Source organism: Netta rufina, assembly GCF_964035555.1.
Source record: "Netta rufina genome assembly, chromosome: 8".
Classification (NCBI taxonomy): domain Eukaryota; kingdom Metazoa; phylum Chordata; class Aves; order Anseriformes; family Anatidae; genus Netta; species Netta rufina.
Genome location: NC_140131.1, coordinates 1,078,064 through 1,097,128, shown reverse-complemented (window position 1 = coordinate 1,097,128; position 19,065 = coordinate 1,078,064). Strand labels below are relative to the sequence as shown.

Here is a 19,065-nt window from a genome sequence, read left to right as displayed (position 1 = left end):
TCCAAAGGGCAACACAGAAATAAATTAATTACTGGAGGACAGTGGATGGGATTCTCTGTAGAGAAATTAACTTCTCCTTTTCCCAGGCGTTCAGAATGGCTGGCTTGGGAGAGATGCTACAGAGCAAAACATCTGCCAAAGTGGCAAAGACCTGTTTAGAAAATGACATTTCACGGGAAAAAGTAGGCAAGAAAATGTCAGACCTTGCAGCCTCAATGGCTGCTTTATAAATTAAAGTATTAATTCCTTTTGGTGAAGAAACTTGGTGACTGAGGTTCAGAGTGGCGCTTTGAGCGATTTCCGTGGGCATTTCCAACAGGCCTACGGGACACAGATTTGCCACCAGAGGATTAAATCCCTTCCTAAACTTCATGCTTCTGCTCTGGGCTGAAAAACGGGCTAAATGGTGTATTTCTTCCACTCAAACGCAGATTTACTCTGAATTTACTCCCAATTTTTACGAAATTATTTAAAGTTCAGCTTTCAGGGAAGAAGCTGTAAGCGTCAGGAGCACGTTTCGAGGATGTCAGGAGAATCTTTGAGCCCAAACACGGCCCCCACAGCCCCCGGGGGCCGTGGCCGGGCCAATGCGTGGCGGCGGCGAGGCCCCGCCCGGGCCGTGCCCCCCGCGGGGCGGTGCCGGTGGCGGCGGCGGTGGCGGCGGGGCCGGGGGGGGGGCCGGCGGCAGTCGGGGCTGGGCCATGGAGCGCGGCGCTGCTCGGGGCTTCCTGGCGCCCTTCGGGCACTTCGCCACCCAGGCCATCCACGCCGGGCAGGAGCCCGAGCAGTGGCGCTCGGGGGCGGTGGTGCCGCCGCTGTCGCTCTCCACCACGTTCAAGCAGCGGGCCCCCGGGCAGCACGCGGTGAGTGCGGCGGGGGTCGGGGCCGGGGCCGGGAAGCGGAAGGTGGCGGCGCTGGGGCCGGGGTGAGCTTCCCCGAGGCTTTGTGGCACCCTCCCGTGGGCTGCCCCGAGCCCGGCGGGCACCCCCAGGCACCCCCAGCCTGCAGCAGGGAGGTGGCTGTGCCTCGTGCTGGGTCCTGGGATAAAGCGTGTGCTGTGATAGCTTGGGCTCTGCTGCTCTGTCCTGTGCTGCTCTATCCTGCTCTATCCTGTGCCATCCTGCTCTATCCTACAATAATCTGTGCTGTTCTGTGCTGTCCTGCTCTATCCTGTGCTGTGCTGCTCTATCCTGTGCTGTCCTGTCCTGCTTTATCCTGCTCTGTCCTGTGCTGCTCTAGCCTGCTCTATCCTGCGCTATCCTGCTCTATCCTACAATAACCTGTGCTGTTCTCTACTGTCCTGCTCTATCCTGTGCTATCCTGCTCTATCCTTCTCTATCCCATGCTGTCCTGTGCTGTGCTGCTCTGTCCTGTTCTCTTCTTTGCCATTCTGCTCTATCCTGCACTAACCTGTGCTGTTCTGCACCATCCTGCGCTGTCCTGCCCTGTGCTGTCCCGTGCTGTCCTGCTCTATCCTGCTCTATCCTGCTCTATCCTGTGCTGTCCTGCTTTATCCTACAATAACTTGTGCTGTTCTGTGCCGTCCTGCTCTATCCTGTGCTGTTCTGCACCATCCTGCCCTGTCCTGCCCTGTGCTATCCTGCACTGTCCCCTGCTGTCCCACCACACACCCTCGTCCCACAGAAGGCACCGTGTGGCCCCGAGGGCTGCAGGACAGCCTGCGCTGGTGGAGGCAGAGGCAGAGGCAGGTGCTGCACGGGCAGGCAGCCGTGGGACGCTTTGAGGTCCCAGGTCTTTGTTAAGGCTGCGTGCTAACAATAGTTCTCTTTCCCTCTGGGCTGGGTGGAACATACCTCTCATTTACACAGATCATGTAAGAGATTGCTTTGATTGGCCTTTCTGATGGAATAAATATTCCACAAGCAGTTTGGGGATGCGTTTTATAAAGCGCTGCAAGTGTTTGCACTGAATGGTCGTGAAGTTTCCCATGGCCGCAGTGTGCGTACGAGGGAAATAACACAAATTTGCAACGCACAAATCAGGATTTGTTCAAACCCCGGGCCTGGGTGTCACGCTTTGCTGCTTGGAGTGTAGGAGTTTTTGCCTTGTGATCTTTGATGCCACGCGGGATCTGTAACCCAGCCTGCAGTTTGCATAGGATGAGCAGATAGCTTTGTGAAGACCACGGGAGCAGCAGTCACACGGCGCTGCGTTCACGTGCTGGTGATACAGCGACCGCCTTGCAGGAAGCTCGGTGAGATTCCTGAACGTGATGAAGTTCTCATTAAGCAGAAATCCGGAAAGCACGCAAATACCAAGATGCTCGCCCAGGTTCTTGGTGCCACAAGTGTACCCTTGCAGCATGAATATGTATTTTCTTCTTCTTTTTCGGTATTTGTGTAAAAGCTGTTGCACAGAAACGTGGAACCTGGCATGACTGCATGCCAGGGAATTCCACATTGGGGCTTTTGGTAGCTTTCTAGCTGGTACAGACTGGCACTTGCAGGTGCCCTATTGCGTCTTTCAAGCAGAGCATCACGGAGATGGGGCACGTCGCTCTGACAGGCACTGTGTCAGAGCAAAGCCTCTTCTCCACAAGTGACTGGAGGTGGAAAAAGTTGGAGAACAGGGCAAGCAATACGAGTTGTCCCTCATTGTTCTCGTAGAAACCATCCTCAGGTTGGGGATGTCCATAAAGGGCTTGGAGACCACTTTGAAGGCATTTCGCTTCTTGTCTCGAGTACTGAAGCATTCCTGGCAGCTGCTCAGGTGATCACCAGTCATCACCGGAATTCCAGAGTTAATTTCAGGGGTATGTGATCGGGCTCAAACTACCCAGTATTTGGGTCTGAGCGCCACGGGTGGCTTCCGGTGAGCTCACCTGGAGCGGAGGCGCTCCTCATTTGGTGGGGCTCGGCCTCCGAGGCATCACGGAGCACTTTGGGGTGCATAATGGGCTTTCCGGCTCATGTAGATTTAAACAAGGTGATTAACATCCGCTTAGATAATCGCTGCAACGAGATGAATAGTCAAAGACCAGCGGGTGCTGTCTAGAACACGGATTCTCCTCAAAGAACAGAGAATTTGTTTTCTCTGAGTTCTTTAATCATTGAGATACAGCCTGTCAATCAACAGCAGTCTAGATTTTCTTTACCTAAAGCTTGATTTTTAAAGTTGTGTGACACTTAAACGTGCCTCAGCTGTCCCAGTTCCGAGGCAGGGCCTTGCAGTCAGCAGCTGAACGCCCGGCCCTTGGCTTTGCCAGCGGTGCGGTGGCTGCCCAGTGACTGCAGCTGAGCTCCAGACACCCCTTTAGAGCAAACCCAGAACTCTTATTGTCCAAAACTTTCTCACAGCTCTGTCTAAAGTTGTATTTCGTTCTTGCTTTCACAACAGGGCTATGAATACAGCCGGAGTGGAAACCCTACCCGGAACTGCCTGGAGAAGGCTGTGGCTGCGCTGGATGGAGCTAAATACTGTAAGTAGTAACAGGTTCCTGAGGGAAATCGTGCACCTCTTGATGGTGGCTACAGGAGATGTATCTTGGGGAGACAAGGACACAGAGTTGTCACCAGCTGTACTTCAACAGTAAGGCTTTCACAGCCAGTGTCTGCTGGTAACATGTGAGAGCTTGGTGCTTCTTCAGGAGGCCCAGCTCAGTCCCTGCTCCCTGTATCATGACTTTGCTTCTTGCATCATCAGGTGCCTTAGCTAAATCCAAGCATGGTGTTCCCTGTCCTAAGCTCATCTGCGTGTAGCAGCACTGAATTCGGTGACATGAGGGTGAGGCAGGCAGCCGCTGCTACCTGCGTTCTTTGTGGGTCACGCCTTGTGTAAAAAAGGCCTGCTGCTTTTATTGAATCTCCTTAGAGAGCGAGATAGCACAGGGGAGAGTGACGGAACAGGTTTCCTTTAAAAGCAAAGTAAAGAATGCAAAGGCAAGTTTGACAAGGTTGTATCATATTAAAATATGGTCTGTCTGCCACTTTTCTCTGGTTTTAGGTTTAGCCTATGCTTCTGGCTTAGCTGCTACTTTGAATATTACTCACCTGTTAAAGGCAGGAGATACAATTATCTGCATGGATGATGTCTATGGAGGTAAGTAAGGCACTAGTGTGTTTTTGATCTTCATTGTGCAAATGATTAAATGTATCTACTTGCGTTTCTCCTGAACTTTCTGATTTGATCTAACTTTTTTAAAAAGTTTTTTGACTTCATGAGAACACAGAACACTCCTGTCTGAGTTTGGTGGTAGAAATTCAAACTTTGAAAAAATCTGCTGCACAATATGGAGGCTTCAAAAATATAGCTAACTAGGAACGTATGCTATTATGAGGGAAAAATAGCAATATCCTAGCTTTGCACAGATCTGTCTTCTGTCCAACATAGTACAGCTTTCCAGCTTCTGTTATTTCTACTGTTCCTTTCTCAGACTTGATCCTTTACCAACCTGCATTTTGGCTGGACTGTTTAAACAACTCTATTCTGTCATCTTCCCAGAATGCAAAACTTGTGCCTGTCATGGCCATGTCTTCCAAATGCAACAGTGACACTGCAGCCCACTAGTAGGTTGTGATTTTGCATAATTTTTTTGAGCCATTCCTCCGAAAATCTCCCCAGTAACAGAGTGCATCCACCTGTTCCAAAATCCTTCAAAAGGTCGATGCCACCCAGAAGTCTGCAGTAGGGAAGTCTGCCAGGATCCCCTGCAACTGTCGGTGCCCTCAGTGCCCCACTCTTGTGTTTCACAGACCAGTGAAGATCGTCATCTTCCTTCATTGCCCTCCAACTATTTCAAAACTGTGATACAAAGAGATCAAATCTGCTCTGTTTTCAAAGGAAGGTTGGAGAGGCCAGCAACGAGGAGCATTTTCCCAAGCAATAGCTTGAAAATTTTCTAGCAAGAGTAACCACCTTTCTCACGGCTAGGAGTGACTGCTGTTTGCCAGCCAGTTCTGTATGCCTGTGCACATCAAACAGAAACACACACATTGGATTTTAGCATCTGAGCTCTGTCATGCCAGATAGCCCTTCTCCAAAGTACACCTGAAACCAAGCTGAGTGAAGCCAGCAGAAACCCCTACTCAGCAGTCTGCGCCGTTCGTTCCAGCCCTCCCACCACACAACAGTAAATCAAAGCAATTTGGTCAAAGCATTTTATCAGTTCCTCACTCCCAAAAGGCCCATGGGTGCAGTTTTCCAGCAAAACCAGTTCACCTGTTCATTAAAGCCCCAGCCTACAGCAGTTTTGTAGTGATGAATTTCATTGTAAAAGGCCTTGTTGGTTAGGATGGCCGTACTGTGCTTGCTAAATCAAGTGAGTCCTCAGTATTCAAGTTTGTCAGAAGAACAGAAAAAAAACCTGAGAAGCTCTCAAGGGCCATGGTGGAAAGTATATTGGCTGGGATGTGCTTAGGAGATGCTGAGTTTTGGGATGCGTGAGGAGGAGCTGGAGGAAGTTGACGCCTCTGAATTCTAGGCCACTGATGTAATTTTTAGAAGGGCTTCCTTCAGTGTAACCACTCATTTCCAACAAACGTTTTGTGTGGTGGGCTGTTATTAAAAGTACATAAAACTACTACAAAGCAGCTTTTCTGTGGGTTGTGTTTGTAGAGTTCACAGCCTATGTGAAAATTTCCTGTGCTTGAATAAGCTCCCTACAACACAAGAGAGAAGCCAGTATATAGTTTATTGTAGAAATACAAGTATTTTCTAAAATAAAAATCATTCACACAGTGCTCAGACAGAATCTAACCCTGCATGTCCAATGCCTTTATGGCAAGATGGCAGCTGGCTATCTGCAGAAGTGAATAAATGTTGAATAACCTTGGCAGAAAGACCTAACAAATTAATTTTTAATCCAGGCTGTGTTGCCAGGTGGTCAATATGTTACATATCTAGTGATCAATGAGCATTTTTTTTTTTTCTTATAAGCTTTCCAGGGAAAGGCTTCCAAAAGAAAGGAAACAGAAAGGAACAGAAAGGAAGGAATAATCAATTTTTAAAGTTCTTCATTACATGCTAACTTAACAGAATGATAAGCAACACAGTATCTGGAGTCTACCCCTTGATTCTTCCTCTCCCAAATTTTTTATTAAGCTCACTAAAAAGGAGGAAGACCTTGAAAGTACAAGATCGAATAAAGTTGTCATTGTATCCGGGGTCGGTGAAAACTGAAGTAAAAACTGCAAGCGCTTGCTTGTGCATACCAAAGAGCTGGAAGAACAGCACCTAGTGACTGTGAGCGCTTGCTCGGTTGCCAGCAAAAGGATTTCATTTTCTGTTTTGTTTTCCAAAAAAACAAACAACAAAAACAAACAAACAAACAAAAACCACTGAGCAACTATTCGTTAAAAGTACTTCATAATCAGCGTGATTCCCACTATTCCTTCTCCATGTTTAAAAACACAGCAATCTTTAGAGGCTTCAGAAATAAAATAATACTAATCAGCCCTTTGTAGCGTATGGCACAAAACCACACACTGCTGATTTTCTGTGGATGCATACAAGAGACTGGAGGTCAGTGAAGGAGAGTTAGGGAGGTCGTTTCACTTTGTGTCATCTCTCTCCCTTTTCTTTTTTTAAAGGTACAAACAGGTACTTCAGGCAAGTAGCCATGAAGATGGGTATAAATGTAGTTTTTGTTGACTGTACAAAATTGAAACACCTGGAAGCTGCAATTACACCAGAAACCAAGGTAGGGGAGAGAAAAAAAAAAGCTAAGCTTATTTGCTTAATGTTCTTAAAAATTTTATTGGTGCTACTGGTGGATCGGGTGTATGTGGCAACGTTTTGGCAGTGGAGAGGGCACAGGGTGGCCTCTGTGGGAGGAGGCTGGGGCACAGCTGCAGCGGCCCTACCACAGACCAGAGCTGTGGTTAGTGGAATAGCAGTTGTCATAAGAAAATGAATAAGCAATGCTTTGGGATGGTGCTAGCCGCTCCTGTTATGTTTAAAAGCCCTTATGACTTCTAAATTAATTTCTTAAAATAAAGATGTAGTGTTTGTGATGGTGGAACTGGTGATAAGAAAATTATCCTGAGTGATACAGATGATGATGATAAATAATGATGAGAAAAGTAGCCTGTGTTTATGTGTGGAGAGAGAAGCCTGGATATTCACGCATTGCTAGTTTTTTAGACTGACACCCTTAAAAATACATAAAAGAGAGGACAGGTTTGCTTTGCACACTGCATTATACATGTATACACGTAGCAGAGATAGTACCAGCACTGTTGTATCTCTAAACCGATGTTTTGTTTTGTTGAATCACTACAGCTTGTTTGGATTGAAACACCCACAAACCCCACGCTGAAGGTCATTGATATTCAGGGCTGTGCCAATGTTGTACATAAGCATAAGGATGTTCTTCTGGTAGTAGACAACACTTTTATGTCTGCATATTTCCAGGTAAGCGCCTTCTTTGTTTATAATTACCGCATTATTTCAGTGTATTCAGAGATGCATTTTTAAAATGGAGCCACTGCCAACAAACTGTGGTTTTGATACGTGTTGTAAATTGCCTGTCCTGCTTCTAAATACAACCAATGCTCTGCTCCTCTCTAAATTAGCAAAGATGGCATGCAAAGTATTTTATAGCTAGCTATACACCAGTCTGATACCGACGAAAACAACATAGCTTAGAGGTTAAGTAAACAGTTAAGCAATCAAGAAAGTAAGTTAAGCCACTGGGAGAAAGGCTTCTCTGTCATTCAAAAGTCACATATTTGTTAGATCTAACTGATGGGAATCAGAGCAGACCTGTTAAATAGTGTACTGTTTTCTACCTTTGCTCTTTTTCTACCAGTTATTTTATATGTGCTGTTCATGATCTGTACCATACCACCTGGTATTCCAAAAAGGAAATGGAGAAAAAAGTTAAAATAAGCAAAATATATTGACTGTGTCTCTGAGATTATTAAAGTTACCTTTTTCTTTAATATTTTGATGAATGTGTGGCTTAAGATTGTAATTTTGACCTCAGACAACTCATTTAAGAAAGGTTGGATGTGGTATTTAGGGATACGATTTAGTGTGTAATATTGCTGGAATGGGGATGGTTGGACCAGATGATCGTGGAGGTCGATCATCGTTTTGATTCTATGATTTATTTTTTTTCTGCTTTTATAACTGGAGTACATGAAGTAAAGGCAATTTTTAAAATTCTAAAACTGTCTCGATAAGAAACTTCAAAGTCTTGTTCATCTTAACATGGGCTAGAAATATCCCTGTGTGTTTCCCTGGAGACCAACCTATTCCCTTATATTTTAGGTCTGAAGAGAAACTTATTTTGGAGCACCAAAGGAAAGGTGTCTGCTTTTGTTAATTTACAGAGAACTCGGTGTCCTTAACAGAGCCTTTTAGAAGGCGTTAATGCTTAGCTAGAGCAGCACTCGAGTTTGTCTTGCAGATACCAAAGGCTTTCTGTTTTTTTTTCTACCTTTATTTTATTTCTGAAAGATGTGTGTGAAAGAAGAAAATTGAGCATCTGGATATGTGAGCTAGTTAATGTATCTTTTATTGGCCTGCTCCTAGGAGAAAGTGAGTTGTAATAATTAGGCCTAGTAAGCATAATAGGTAATGTCTTTAAACTCCTCCAGACTCCTGCTGATGCACTGTACTAAGAAAATCATAATTTTAGAGTGATTTGTATAGTAATATTGAATGTAAAAGGCACTGGTGTTTATGCTACCATCCTCTTGGCTGCACGTTGGGAATGCACATTATCCATGTTCCCGGAGTAGACTTACGTGCCTCAGCTGACAGCAGCGCTCTTTTATTCTAAATCTGCTTGCTTTATCACCCTTTAATTTATTAGTACTCTTCAGTCCTTATAATAAGTTTATATTATACCACAAAGTCCTTTACTTAGTGACTAATTTAGAAAGAAGATTGTTCATTACTTCTTGCCCATCATCATCTTGGTTTGTCTCTCCCCTTAAAAAGGCTTCTGTGAGGAAAGCTGAGTGCCTTAGAGGAGAGAGACTTGGCAAACCAACCCCTTTGTGCTCTCTGCAGGTGTTCAGTTGTTCTTTTAATGCAGTATCACCCATACTGATACCCAGAGAACTCTGAAATGTTGTAACTTGTATGGAGGCCTTCCTTTTTTAAGGAAATATACATTAAGCATCATTAGTTCTCCCTGCCCCAGCTAAGCAATATAACTATTTTTTTCCTGTGTGAACATGCTGCACTTCATTCTAATTGCTCTATTCCCTCACTAAAGCCAGTGAGAATTAGACCAGTGCTTTCAAATTGTGTTTTATTTATTGTGGGTTCTTTTATTGTGCTTACTGTGAATTGAGTGCCTTCCTGTGCTGCTGCTTTCTGTCTCACGTTCTGTCTTCCTTCATTCTCAGTTTTTGTCTTTTGTGTTAGGATTTCTGTGTTTTTCTCTTAGTTTCTCTTTCTAGTGTTACTTTCTGTGTTTGATCACAGTGTTTCTGGATAGCTTGAAATGAACCAGAGGGCAAAAATAAGTTTAATCAGACCTATTATTTTCATATCATTTTAGCGTCCATTGTCCCTGGGGGCTGATATTTGCATGTATTCTGCAACCAAGTACATGAACGGTAGGTACTTGAATTCAACACGACTCAGGCTGGTTATTTAAAAACTGTTCCAGCTACTGTTGAGCCTTTCTGCATTCACCTCTTGAACCTCTTCCATGTCTGATGGAAGCTTTTAAACTCCTTATGCTACTGATAAATCTGCACATAGCTATTGCCAACTTGCTGCTAATGGCACCGGCGAGTGATGTTGTGCAAACACGGTTTGCACTGTGATCATGCCCAGATGGTTGGCCTTAATGAGGAGAACAAATCCACAAGATGAGGTTGTGTTTTTCAAACTTTGGCTCCCCCCAGGTTCAGCTGATCTTACAGAACTGTCTAGGGCAAGAAAAAGCCAAAAGTGGGGTTTGGAAATGCGCCACGTTCATACACACAGCTGTAAAACCAAATGCAAGGCTTCGTACAAGGTAGCTGCCGGAAATTATATCAAAGTTCAAGGGAGTTTATATGGCAGTGCTGGAGCCTGTTCAAAAGCACATGCACTTCCCAGACAATCCAGGCTAAGAGGTAGCTCGGCTGCGGTGGCTGCGCTGTAACCACACGTCCGCTTGTGGTGCAGATAAAAGTGGAAGCATTCTGGCTGGGGTTTGCTCTCGTTAAACAGCAGGCTGCTGCTGCTGCCCCACAGGAGCTCAGCGATGTCTGTACAAAGTCCTGCTTTCTGGCAGCTAGCTGCAGCGGGTTTGGTAGGCACCTGGGGGCATAAGGGCAGCGTGCAGCAAAGCACACCGCCAAGGCGAGCCTCAGAATAAAACAAATCTGCCTATGATTCATGTGAGGGTGCAGGGAGGACAGCTGTGGTAATGAGAAGGAATCAAGGGTTTGCCAAAATGGGACTCTTTCAGCACCGAGGCTGAGAAAAAGAGGGGGTTTGTGACAGAACCCCGGAGCAGATAACTTTGTTCTTACGTTCTCCTTGCATTTTTAGGGCACAGCGATGTTGTAATGGGGCTTGTTTCAGTGAACTGTGACGACCTCTACGAAAGGCTCAAATTCTTACAAAACTGTAAGTAGTCAATATAGGAAATATCTTAAAATCTATGTAATTGAATATACCGGCTCATAGGAGGAAGCATGGTGCACGCACGCAAGTACATGCTCTGTGTGTCACACAGCAGGGCAGGAGATGTGGCACACACAGAAAGCATCAGGTGCAGGGCAGCTCACATTTCTCCCACGAACAGCACCTGCAGTTATGTGGTACGTCTTGTTCTTCTGCGGAAGAAATTTGGGAAATTAGGACGGCATTTTGTTTTACTGAAAAATAAAGCCCTCTTTTTTTCATGTGTATCTTTGTGTTTCAATTTCTGCAGCGCTTGGAGCTGTCCCGTCTCCGTTTGACTGTTACCTGTGCAACCGTGGTTTGAAGACACTGAAGATCCGGATGAATCAACATTTCCACAATGCACTAGCTGTTGCTCGGTTTCTTGAGTCAGATTCCCGGGTGGAGAAAGTCATTTTCCCTGGTAGGTTGGCAAGGCTTCAGAGCGGGTGGCGTCCTGGCGTGGGGCTGGACGTGGGTACTGCAATAGTACGTGTCGCTTGCACACTCCTCACGTCTGATGACTCTCAGTTAGGTGTCTGCCTTGGCAATGGCCCTTGCATTCCTTTCCAGCTGAAGGATGTTTTTACGTAGTTCGGGGTGAGCTGCTTTACTCTTTGAAGTGATGTTAAATAACTTACAGCAATTCTTACAAATTCCAGGATTGCCTTCACACCCTCAGCATGAGCTGATCAAGCGGCAGTGCACTGGCTGTCCTGGGATGATAACCTTTTACATTAAAGGAGATCTTGAAAACGCTACTGCCTTTCTCAACAATTTAAAGGTAAATGACAGTAAATATACTCTGCCCTAAAGGGAATTGAATCTGTCTCTCTGAGTGCGATGATGGAAGCAAGTGGGGCAGGGAGCCTTTTTTGTTGGGGCAGGGAGTCTTCCTCTGTACTTTTAAAGCTCCTAATTTCTTTTGGGTGTAACCATCTCTAAATAATAGATTATGCATAAATGCGACACTAATGAGAGGGAAGAAAAGGGTGCTTCAGCTCATTTGAGGTGTCTGTTTACACGGAATGATGTAGCATTTCCAGGTTAGCCCAGGCATTGCTCCTCACAAAGAGCTGACATACCAGCCTTTTGCAATTACCCCTAGTATTTGAAAGCAGAGAAGCTGTGGCTGGTGTAATACTGCTGTAATATTTCAAAGTACTTGTCAAGAGAAAAAGCCATTGAGAAATGACATGGATCGTGAAGCAAAGAGGGAGTTCCTCAATTTGGAAAATAGTTGTTTATTTTACCTGAACCATAGGAATTTTTCTTTTGTCTTTGTAATACACCAGTTCTGCCTGTATGCTTTCATGTGTTTCCTACTCTGTGTCTCTGGTTAGTGTGCCTCCCGCTCTTGCACTTTTTTTGTTTTGCTCCTGGAAAAACAAACCAGTAATAATTGACAAGATGAAATGGAACTTCTGTCTGCTTTACCAGTTAATATCATCAGCTGAAAATGGATATACTAAAAATACAATTTTCCCACAAAATATTCTTTTGCCTGAGAGGTCCCGGTACATGAAATCACCCAGCTTTGGCAACAAGCACCATGAAGTACATTGCAGAATAATTCCATGTGATATGGTCACTTCACCCTTTTGACTTCACTAGCCATCAGTTCGTCACTAGGTTGATACAGAAGAGTTGTTGAGGGCAGTAAATGCGTTCACAGCAGAGGAATTGTGCGTACGTATTTGAGTGCAGTTGACTCTCTAGAGAGCCTTTTTGACATCTGTAAATATATGCCCGTAATTTAAAGATCAATGCTAAAAAATACCACTTAGCTAACAGCAACCATTTCTCAGAGGTGTCCTTTTAGGCACTGAGAAGTTTAAGCTGTTTTTCAAAACACTAAACTAGCCTTCAGGCCCAGGGAAGAACGAGTGGAAAAATCAGTGCAGCCTTGCGGGAAGAATCTTAATTTCCAGCCCCCAACCCCTCCCCACCCAAACAGATCTGCCATTTGGCAGCTCTGAGAAGCAGAGGTGTCACCTGCGAATATGGGTGAGCGGTGCTGGTGCTGGAAGAAGAGTATGGAAGGATAGGTTATAATCACTTAAACCTTAATTGAAAATTTGGGGATCTGAGACTATTTTGTTCCCTCAGCCTGCTCCAAACTTCCTCTGACCAGAATGAGAGCTCTGGTGGTGTCCAGGCAGCCTCTGCGCCCTAATGTTTATTTTCCTTTCTGCTCGTCCTGTGTTGCTGACTGTGCTGTGTGATATAGGAACTAATTCTAAGTTGTATTTGCTCAGCATGGGCATGTTTTAATTTCAGTTTTGCATTAGCATCTCTTTAGAGCCATTTTAGGCATACTTTATTTTGAATCTTAATAACTCTTAACTGCTAAATGTATACTTCTTTTCCCCTTATTATAACTGACACCTTTTAAAATACAAAAGTTACTGTAGAAGAAGAAATAGAAAAAAATCAGAAGTACTAAAAATGGAACTTCCTTGTTCTTTCACTGTCTCTTTCTAAGTATTTGTAACCATACACTTTTTATGTTAACATCTGTTTACTGTTTTCCTGCAGGTTTTTGCACTGGCTGAGAGTCTGGGAGGATATGAGAGCCTAGCAGAGCATCCGTAAGTCATTCTTCATCCTAACAGTCTGAGAGAAGCTTCAGAGTAACAAAAGAGTTCCTGGTCTATTTTTATGGCAGTTCTAAAATTTTCTAGTGTACTAAGCTAAGATAGTTTGCATATAGTTGAGATACAAGAATACTGTGTTGTACAACACAAAAGCCAGTGTCTACTGCAGAAATGTCTGTGACCTTTGTGAAAATCAGTTTTGTGCTTTGGCTGGATCAGAAGTACAAAGACCTCCTTAGGAGTACGAGAGAGGAGCACTTTGTTTTCACCCCGGTGAAGGAGTCAGAGTGGTGTGAGGTGAACGTGCAGACCTGTGGTTGCAGAGAAGTCTCCACTGCTGCAGGCACTGTGGGCAAGGGCTGGGTGGTTCCCCTGCTCCCTGCCCACAGCCTGGGAATTGGCTGTAGTCACCCATCTGCCGAGGCGGGTGTCAGATGGGTGCAATTCTTCCCTGCTGTGGGCCTCTTCCAAAATCACCTGTTCAAAAATCTCAACAGCTAACACAACCAGCAATAGGGGAGGAAAAAGTGCACGTAGTTTAAGTAACGTATGTACCTCTGTCCTGTCAAAGCTAAACTGCTCTGCACTGCCTCTCCAGCGTCTGTAGTGAAATGTGGCTGTGTGGCACCAGCTTCTCAGAGCTGTGTTTATTCATGTGCAGTCTCCGTACACACACACACAAATGGCACTGCCCAGTTACAGTAAATAGGCTGTTCCAAACCTACTGCAGAGAGGTAAGAAGGACGCAGTGCTTTAGTAGGAGCAGAAGAGGAGCAGCCCCTGGAAGCTGCCCGGGGACTGCACTGGGAAGCTGCAGCGTCTGCAAGGGCGCAAAGATGGCCTGAGCTGCTCTGCTCCTCTCTGTCTTCTTGGCTAACTCTCTTGGCTATATCTAGACCTGTGTTTTAAACAAATATCAAGGCAGGTTCGGCAACGGTCACTTTTCCATTTCCTCAGAATTGCTTTATGGTGCCACTGGCTGCGTCCGGAATTACCGGATAGCTCTTGGATCCGTGGAACAAATTGTTCCATAAGCACTGTAAATTTTAGCAAGGCTTTTACACTATTTTCAGCAGTACTACTGCTAATACTTTCCACACTTCCTCGGTTTTGCTGGGAGACTGAGCTGCAATTTATTATTATGGTCACAATTCCAAGTAATCAGTGTGGTTTTGGATAAGTGGAATTGAGTGGATTTGATCCCGCTTGTGCGGGCAGAGCCCTGCCGTTCTGGCAGCTTACACAAGAGGGCATATTGGGTATGCGGCTCTGAACGGTGTCTGTCTTCACGTCAAGCAGACTGTGGGGATTTTAGTAATACTTGGTTGCTGCTGTCTAGGTTAAAAGGCTAAAAATAGGATCTTTACATAATTAGATTATTTTACTGAAATCCAATTTGCTTGTCAAAAAATACAAGGAAAGTTATGACTAAACATATTCTAAATCGTTTCAGTTTCTCATTTTACAATAATAGCAAATCTTTAAATACTTAAGTAAGTGCCGAGTGGTGGATGTCAGTGACTGAGCACACGGGAAAAACAGCTTCTTAGCTATTTCCATATATCCTCCATAGCTGGGGAAAATAAACTCTTCATCATAAATGGTGTAGTTTGATGAGTGATCTTAGAAACCAGAAGTTAAAAACAAGTAACGGGATTTTATATGGGATGCTGTATGCTATAGATCTTTCTCCAAACCATTAAAATAGAGCTTTTAAATACTCCGTACCAGAAAATTTAAAATATATCTGGAAGGAAGAGAGAGATGATTTTTTTTTCCCTACTTCCGTTCCAGATTCTTAAGTATCCACTTCGTACTTATCATTTGTAGTTTGGATATACTGTGCTGGCTGGAAGATAAAAGCCACTGACTTCCCTGCAGTTGACATAATTTGCATAATTTGATGATAAGATCCCTTTCAATCTGTGGCTCTCCAGCAGGTTGTACATAAAAGGTATAAAGTTTTAATGGAATTACAGGGAATGCTGGCAGGTAACCAATTTGATTGATCTTTGCCAATACAAATAAAATGTCTTAGAAAAAATGCTGCTTTTAATTCTTCTTCCAGAGCCATCATGACTCACGCGTCAGTGCCTAAGGAAGATAGAGAAGCTCTTGGAATCAGTGATACATTAATTCGCCTGTCCATTGGTTTGGAAGATGAAGAAGATTTACTGGAAGACCTAGATCAAGCTCTGAAAGCTGCAGTAAGTTGGGTGTTGACTTAGTGCCATCACTCTAAAAATAATTTCCTCTCTAGTCCTCTCCCTTCCTCACTAATGACACGTGAGCTCTTTCATCATTTATGCTGAATCTCAGGAATAAGTTAATGAACAAATGCAGCAACTGTTCTCTTGGTATACCTTGCCTCACTTAACTTTCAAATTACTTTTAAATAGTAAAAAAAATACAGCGTGCATGTGTGTTGTTAAAGCTTTCATCATTAGCATTCCCTTTGCAGCAAGGTTTGTGATCCTTGTCAGTCACAACTGAATGTGATGTGGATGTGATGTGATGTTCATGTGGATTCCTGCTGTAAACGGGATATCCCTGGAGCCTGAGTGATGGGGATAGCTGCTAAAGTCAGCCTGAACGGAGACTTGTGCAGGCATCACATTGCTTAATAGGAGTGTTTGCACTACCAGTTTTTCACGACAAATTTTTTGAGAGCATTGAAACACATCGAGCAGCTTCAAAAGAGCCTCCATCAGACTCCAATATTTGAGTAACATTTTTTTTTCTTTACAAGTACAATTTCTACTCAGGTACTACTTCTACTCCTCTATCCAAAGTTCTGTATTTCACACAGTAGATGAAACTGTTCCTTACATGTGGTAATTAATGTGATGCCATATCATGTCTTCTCAAGACAGATCTCCTAAAATATGTGAGGTGTATGTGTGCTGGTAGATGAGTACACTGACACACATATGTCCAAGGGAGAAACTAATGAAACCTTTCTTGACTTTTGGTCCTACACAGATTTTTGCTGTGCTTGAGATGGGCTAATATGGTGACTAAAGGATTAATGTTTCTTTGCAAAAAAATAAATAATTTACATCCTTCTTTTTCAATGGAATGAACTAGACATAACTGAAAAACAAGGGATGAGCACCTGACTTTAAACCAGTCTGATGGTTGGTTCCCTTTTGGAAACTGCCAAACTGCAGACTTGAAGTTTGATGCACCAGTATTTCAGTGCAGAATATGCTGTGTTTTACTGTACTTTGTATTTGTCACGCTGCAGCGTATCAAAGGCCTTGCCAATGTCTTTGGTTCTGCAGTAGCAGATAAATTGTTAGGCAGGTTTCCTGGATAATCCTCGGAAGCAGGCCACATCATCTGCAAGGTCCTTTCCTTTCCCCAGAAGGAGGCCCCTGACTGTCTGGCATGCAGGAGAGCTCCCCTTGATGTGAAGTCTCATGACAGCTTTAGATCTGAATGTGTGACCAAGACATGTGAACCAGATGCCCTTGAGCTTACCCAGGCACCCTACCTTAATCTCTAATTTTGCCTGTTCTCCAGAGCTTCAATGGAAGGCTAAAATCCTTCCAGCCTTCATAAGCTTAATTATGTGCTGGGAAGAGGAAGGGGAATTTCCTCCTGATCCCGGCAGACAAGAAACAGAGCCCAGAGGTATGGGATGGCTGCAGGCAGTGTGTCAGCCAGCCCTTCCAAATGCTGTTGGAAGGCATTTCCAATGGATGTCTCAGGACATCCATTACTCGAGGATGTGCACTAAATCTTTGATTCTAGATACAAGCTTAGTTTTTGTTCTCAGAACTGCCAACTACTGTCACAGAATTCCACCCTGAAAATTTATTATTCTCTCAATATTTATTAGCTTTTAGACTCCTCTCCCAAGTATCCTGTGTGCCTGACACAGAGGTTTACTCCTGGAAAGTCAAAACCTTTGATTTACAAGATCAGAATAGACTCCTAACCTGTTTGTATCCACTTGATCACGTATTGTTCCCACCCAGGCAAACACAGGACATGTTGCTGCCATGCTGTGAGAAAGTTTCACTGGGGCAGCACGCACTGTGCCCTGGCAAGTGTTCTCCTCCCTCCTGAGATCAGCAAGGGATTGATGAGAATGAGAGGCCCCAGGCAAACCAAGGAGTGCAGCAAAGCCCATTAAGAGGGGCCTCAACAATCCTGGAATGAAGTTTAATTCAAAAACAGACTAAAAAAGCATGAGCTTCCTTCTTCCCTTCTCCCAGCTTGTGCTTTCTCCCTGTTGGAGCACCGTAGCTCTTGTTGGTTTGTTGGGTTGTTTGCTTCTACTGGCAGTTCAGTGGATTTGGTGACTCCTCAGCAGTCCTTGCGATGCAGAGGACAGAGTTTAGTCTTTAGTGGACTTTGACTCAACTCTAAGTCAATGGCCAAAGTAGAACTGGGTTCAGCACTTAATTTCCTCTGCCACTTTGGTTGGCAGGTACACAAAAGAAGATTTAGAAAAATAAAGGGTTTTGAAATACAGAATTTTGTCTCTGTATGAGAGAACATGATGGTATTGGTGAGTAAAATATAAATTTAAGTCTTGCACCAATTTTAACAGACATGTAGTAGTTTGGTGTACTGTACAGTCAGGAAATTATTACTTTTCTCTAATTGGTGATAGGGAAAGTCAACAAAAAATTAGCATCAGTAACTACACGTGTTTTTATATGCCAGTACAGGCCATGAAGACAATCTAATGCTAAACCGTATTCTATTTATGGAAAATGAAAGAAAGGTGCATGGTCAAAATAGGTGTATAGCCTAATTATATTTTTCCTTCTTATTGCAGTTCCCAGACCATAATGCTTTGAAGTGACAACTGAAAGCTGGAGTTGGTCGTTAGAAATCGAAACATCTAAAGAAGATGACACGGAAAGCCAAATTGCTAACAATTTTTCTTTGATTTGCCTTTGAGAATTGAAATCTGTTCAATCAAACTCTGGATGCCTAGGGAGTTTTCACTTTGTACCTTGTGTCTGGCTGTACATTGCTGTGCACCATGGCACGTAGCCTGTGGTCTCCTGTGTGTCTGTTTCTGCTGTATTGTAATCCTCTGTCTTTGGAATTTATGGGGTCAGTAATGCGTGTTTGAGAGCAGCCGTGATACACACTCAGGAATATTATCTTGGTTCTCTCCAGGAAGATGAATGTTGCTCATTTGTCTTGCTAATGCTGCAAGGGTATTAGGTCAGTAGGGTTTGTTTCTGTTACTGCTCTTCAGGATGCAAAATTATTTGTTCTCATCACTTCTAATCCAACAGTCCAACTTGAATTATGTTGATAAAATTTAGATTTTTAAAAATCAAGTATTGAAATGTGTAGTACTTTTTCACCCCATGATATTGTATGGAGTATTGAAACTAAATCCAATACCTGGTGGACAATGGTAGCTTTTTAAAGGTGATTCTCTGACTCAAAAAAAAAAAAAATCATGTAATGCTAATTGTACTAATGATTTGGTTTATAGTTAGAATTGGGATAGTTTTGATTAAAATATGCTTTTGATTTCCCTGATGTATTACTTGTTTTGACAGTTGAGTATGCTACTTGCATTCAGAATCGGTTGATAAAATAACCCTGGGTCTGTTTATATTCTTCTAAGGCAAATGATGTCATTAATATTTTTGCTTTTGCCAAGAAAAAGAAATATAAATTCCAATGTATAACAACTTATTCTGCAAGCTGCAATACTCAGGCAAGCAAGGATTTCTCTTGGACAGGAGACGCTGTCTCACAAAGAGGCGTTTGATCACAGCTGAATGGTTTCCTGCACGGGAGCTGCTGGTGCTTGGGCAGGTTGAGGGGCCTGTGTGTTGGTCCCTGGGGTCAGGAGGGCAGCGTGGGTACTGATACTAACACCAGAGTCAGCTCCGTGGTGTAAGTGAGGAGC

General features: G+C 43.9%; 1 protein-coding gene across 1 annotated transcript; it reads left to right on the top strand.

Annotated features, from left to right (window-relative positions):
• Positions 1 to 701: 701 nt before the first annotated feature.
• On the top strand, positions 702 to 18,556 carry CTH (cystathionine gamma-lyase; the record flags this gene model as incomplete). The annotated part of the gene is made up of 12 exons (XM_084291503.1): positions 702 to 863; positions 3,358 to 3,439; positions 3,964 to 4,059; positions 6,549 to 6,658; positions 7,240 to 7,371; positions 9,476 to 9,533; positions 10,462 to 10,539; positions 10,847 to 10,999; positions 11,238 to 11,359; positions 13,114 to 13,166; positions 15,241 to 15,379; positions 17,965 to 18,556. The coding sequence occupies 12 exons, from the start codon at positions 702 to 704 to the stop codon at positions 17,989 to 17,991; spliced, it is 1,212 nt and encodes a 403-aa protein (XP_084147629.1). The 3' UTR covers positions 17,992 to 18,556.
• Positions 18,557 to 19,065: the final 509 nt, after the last annotated feature.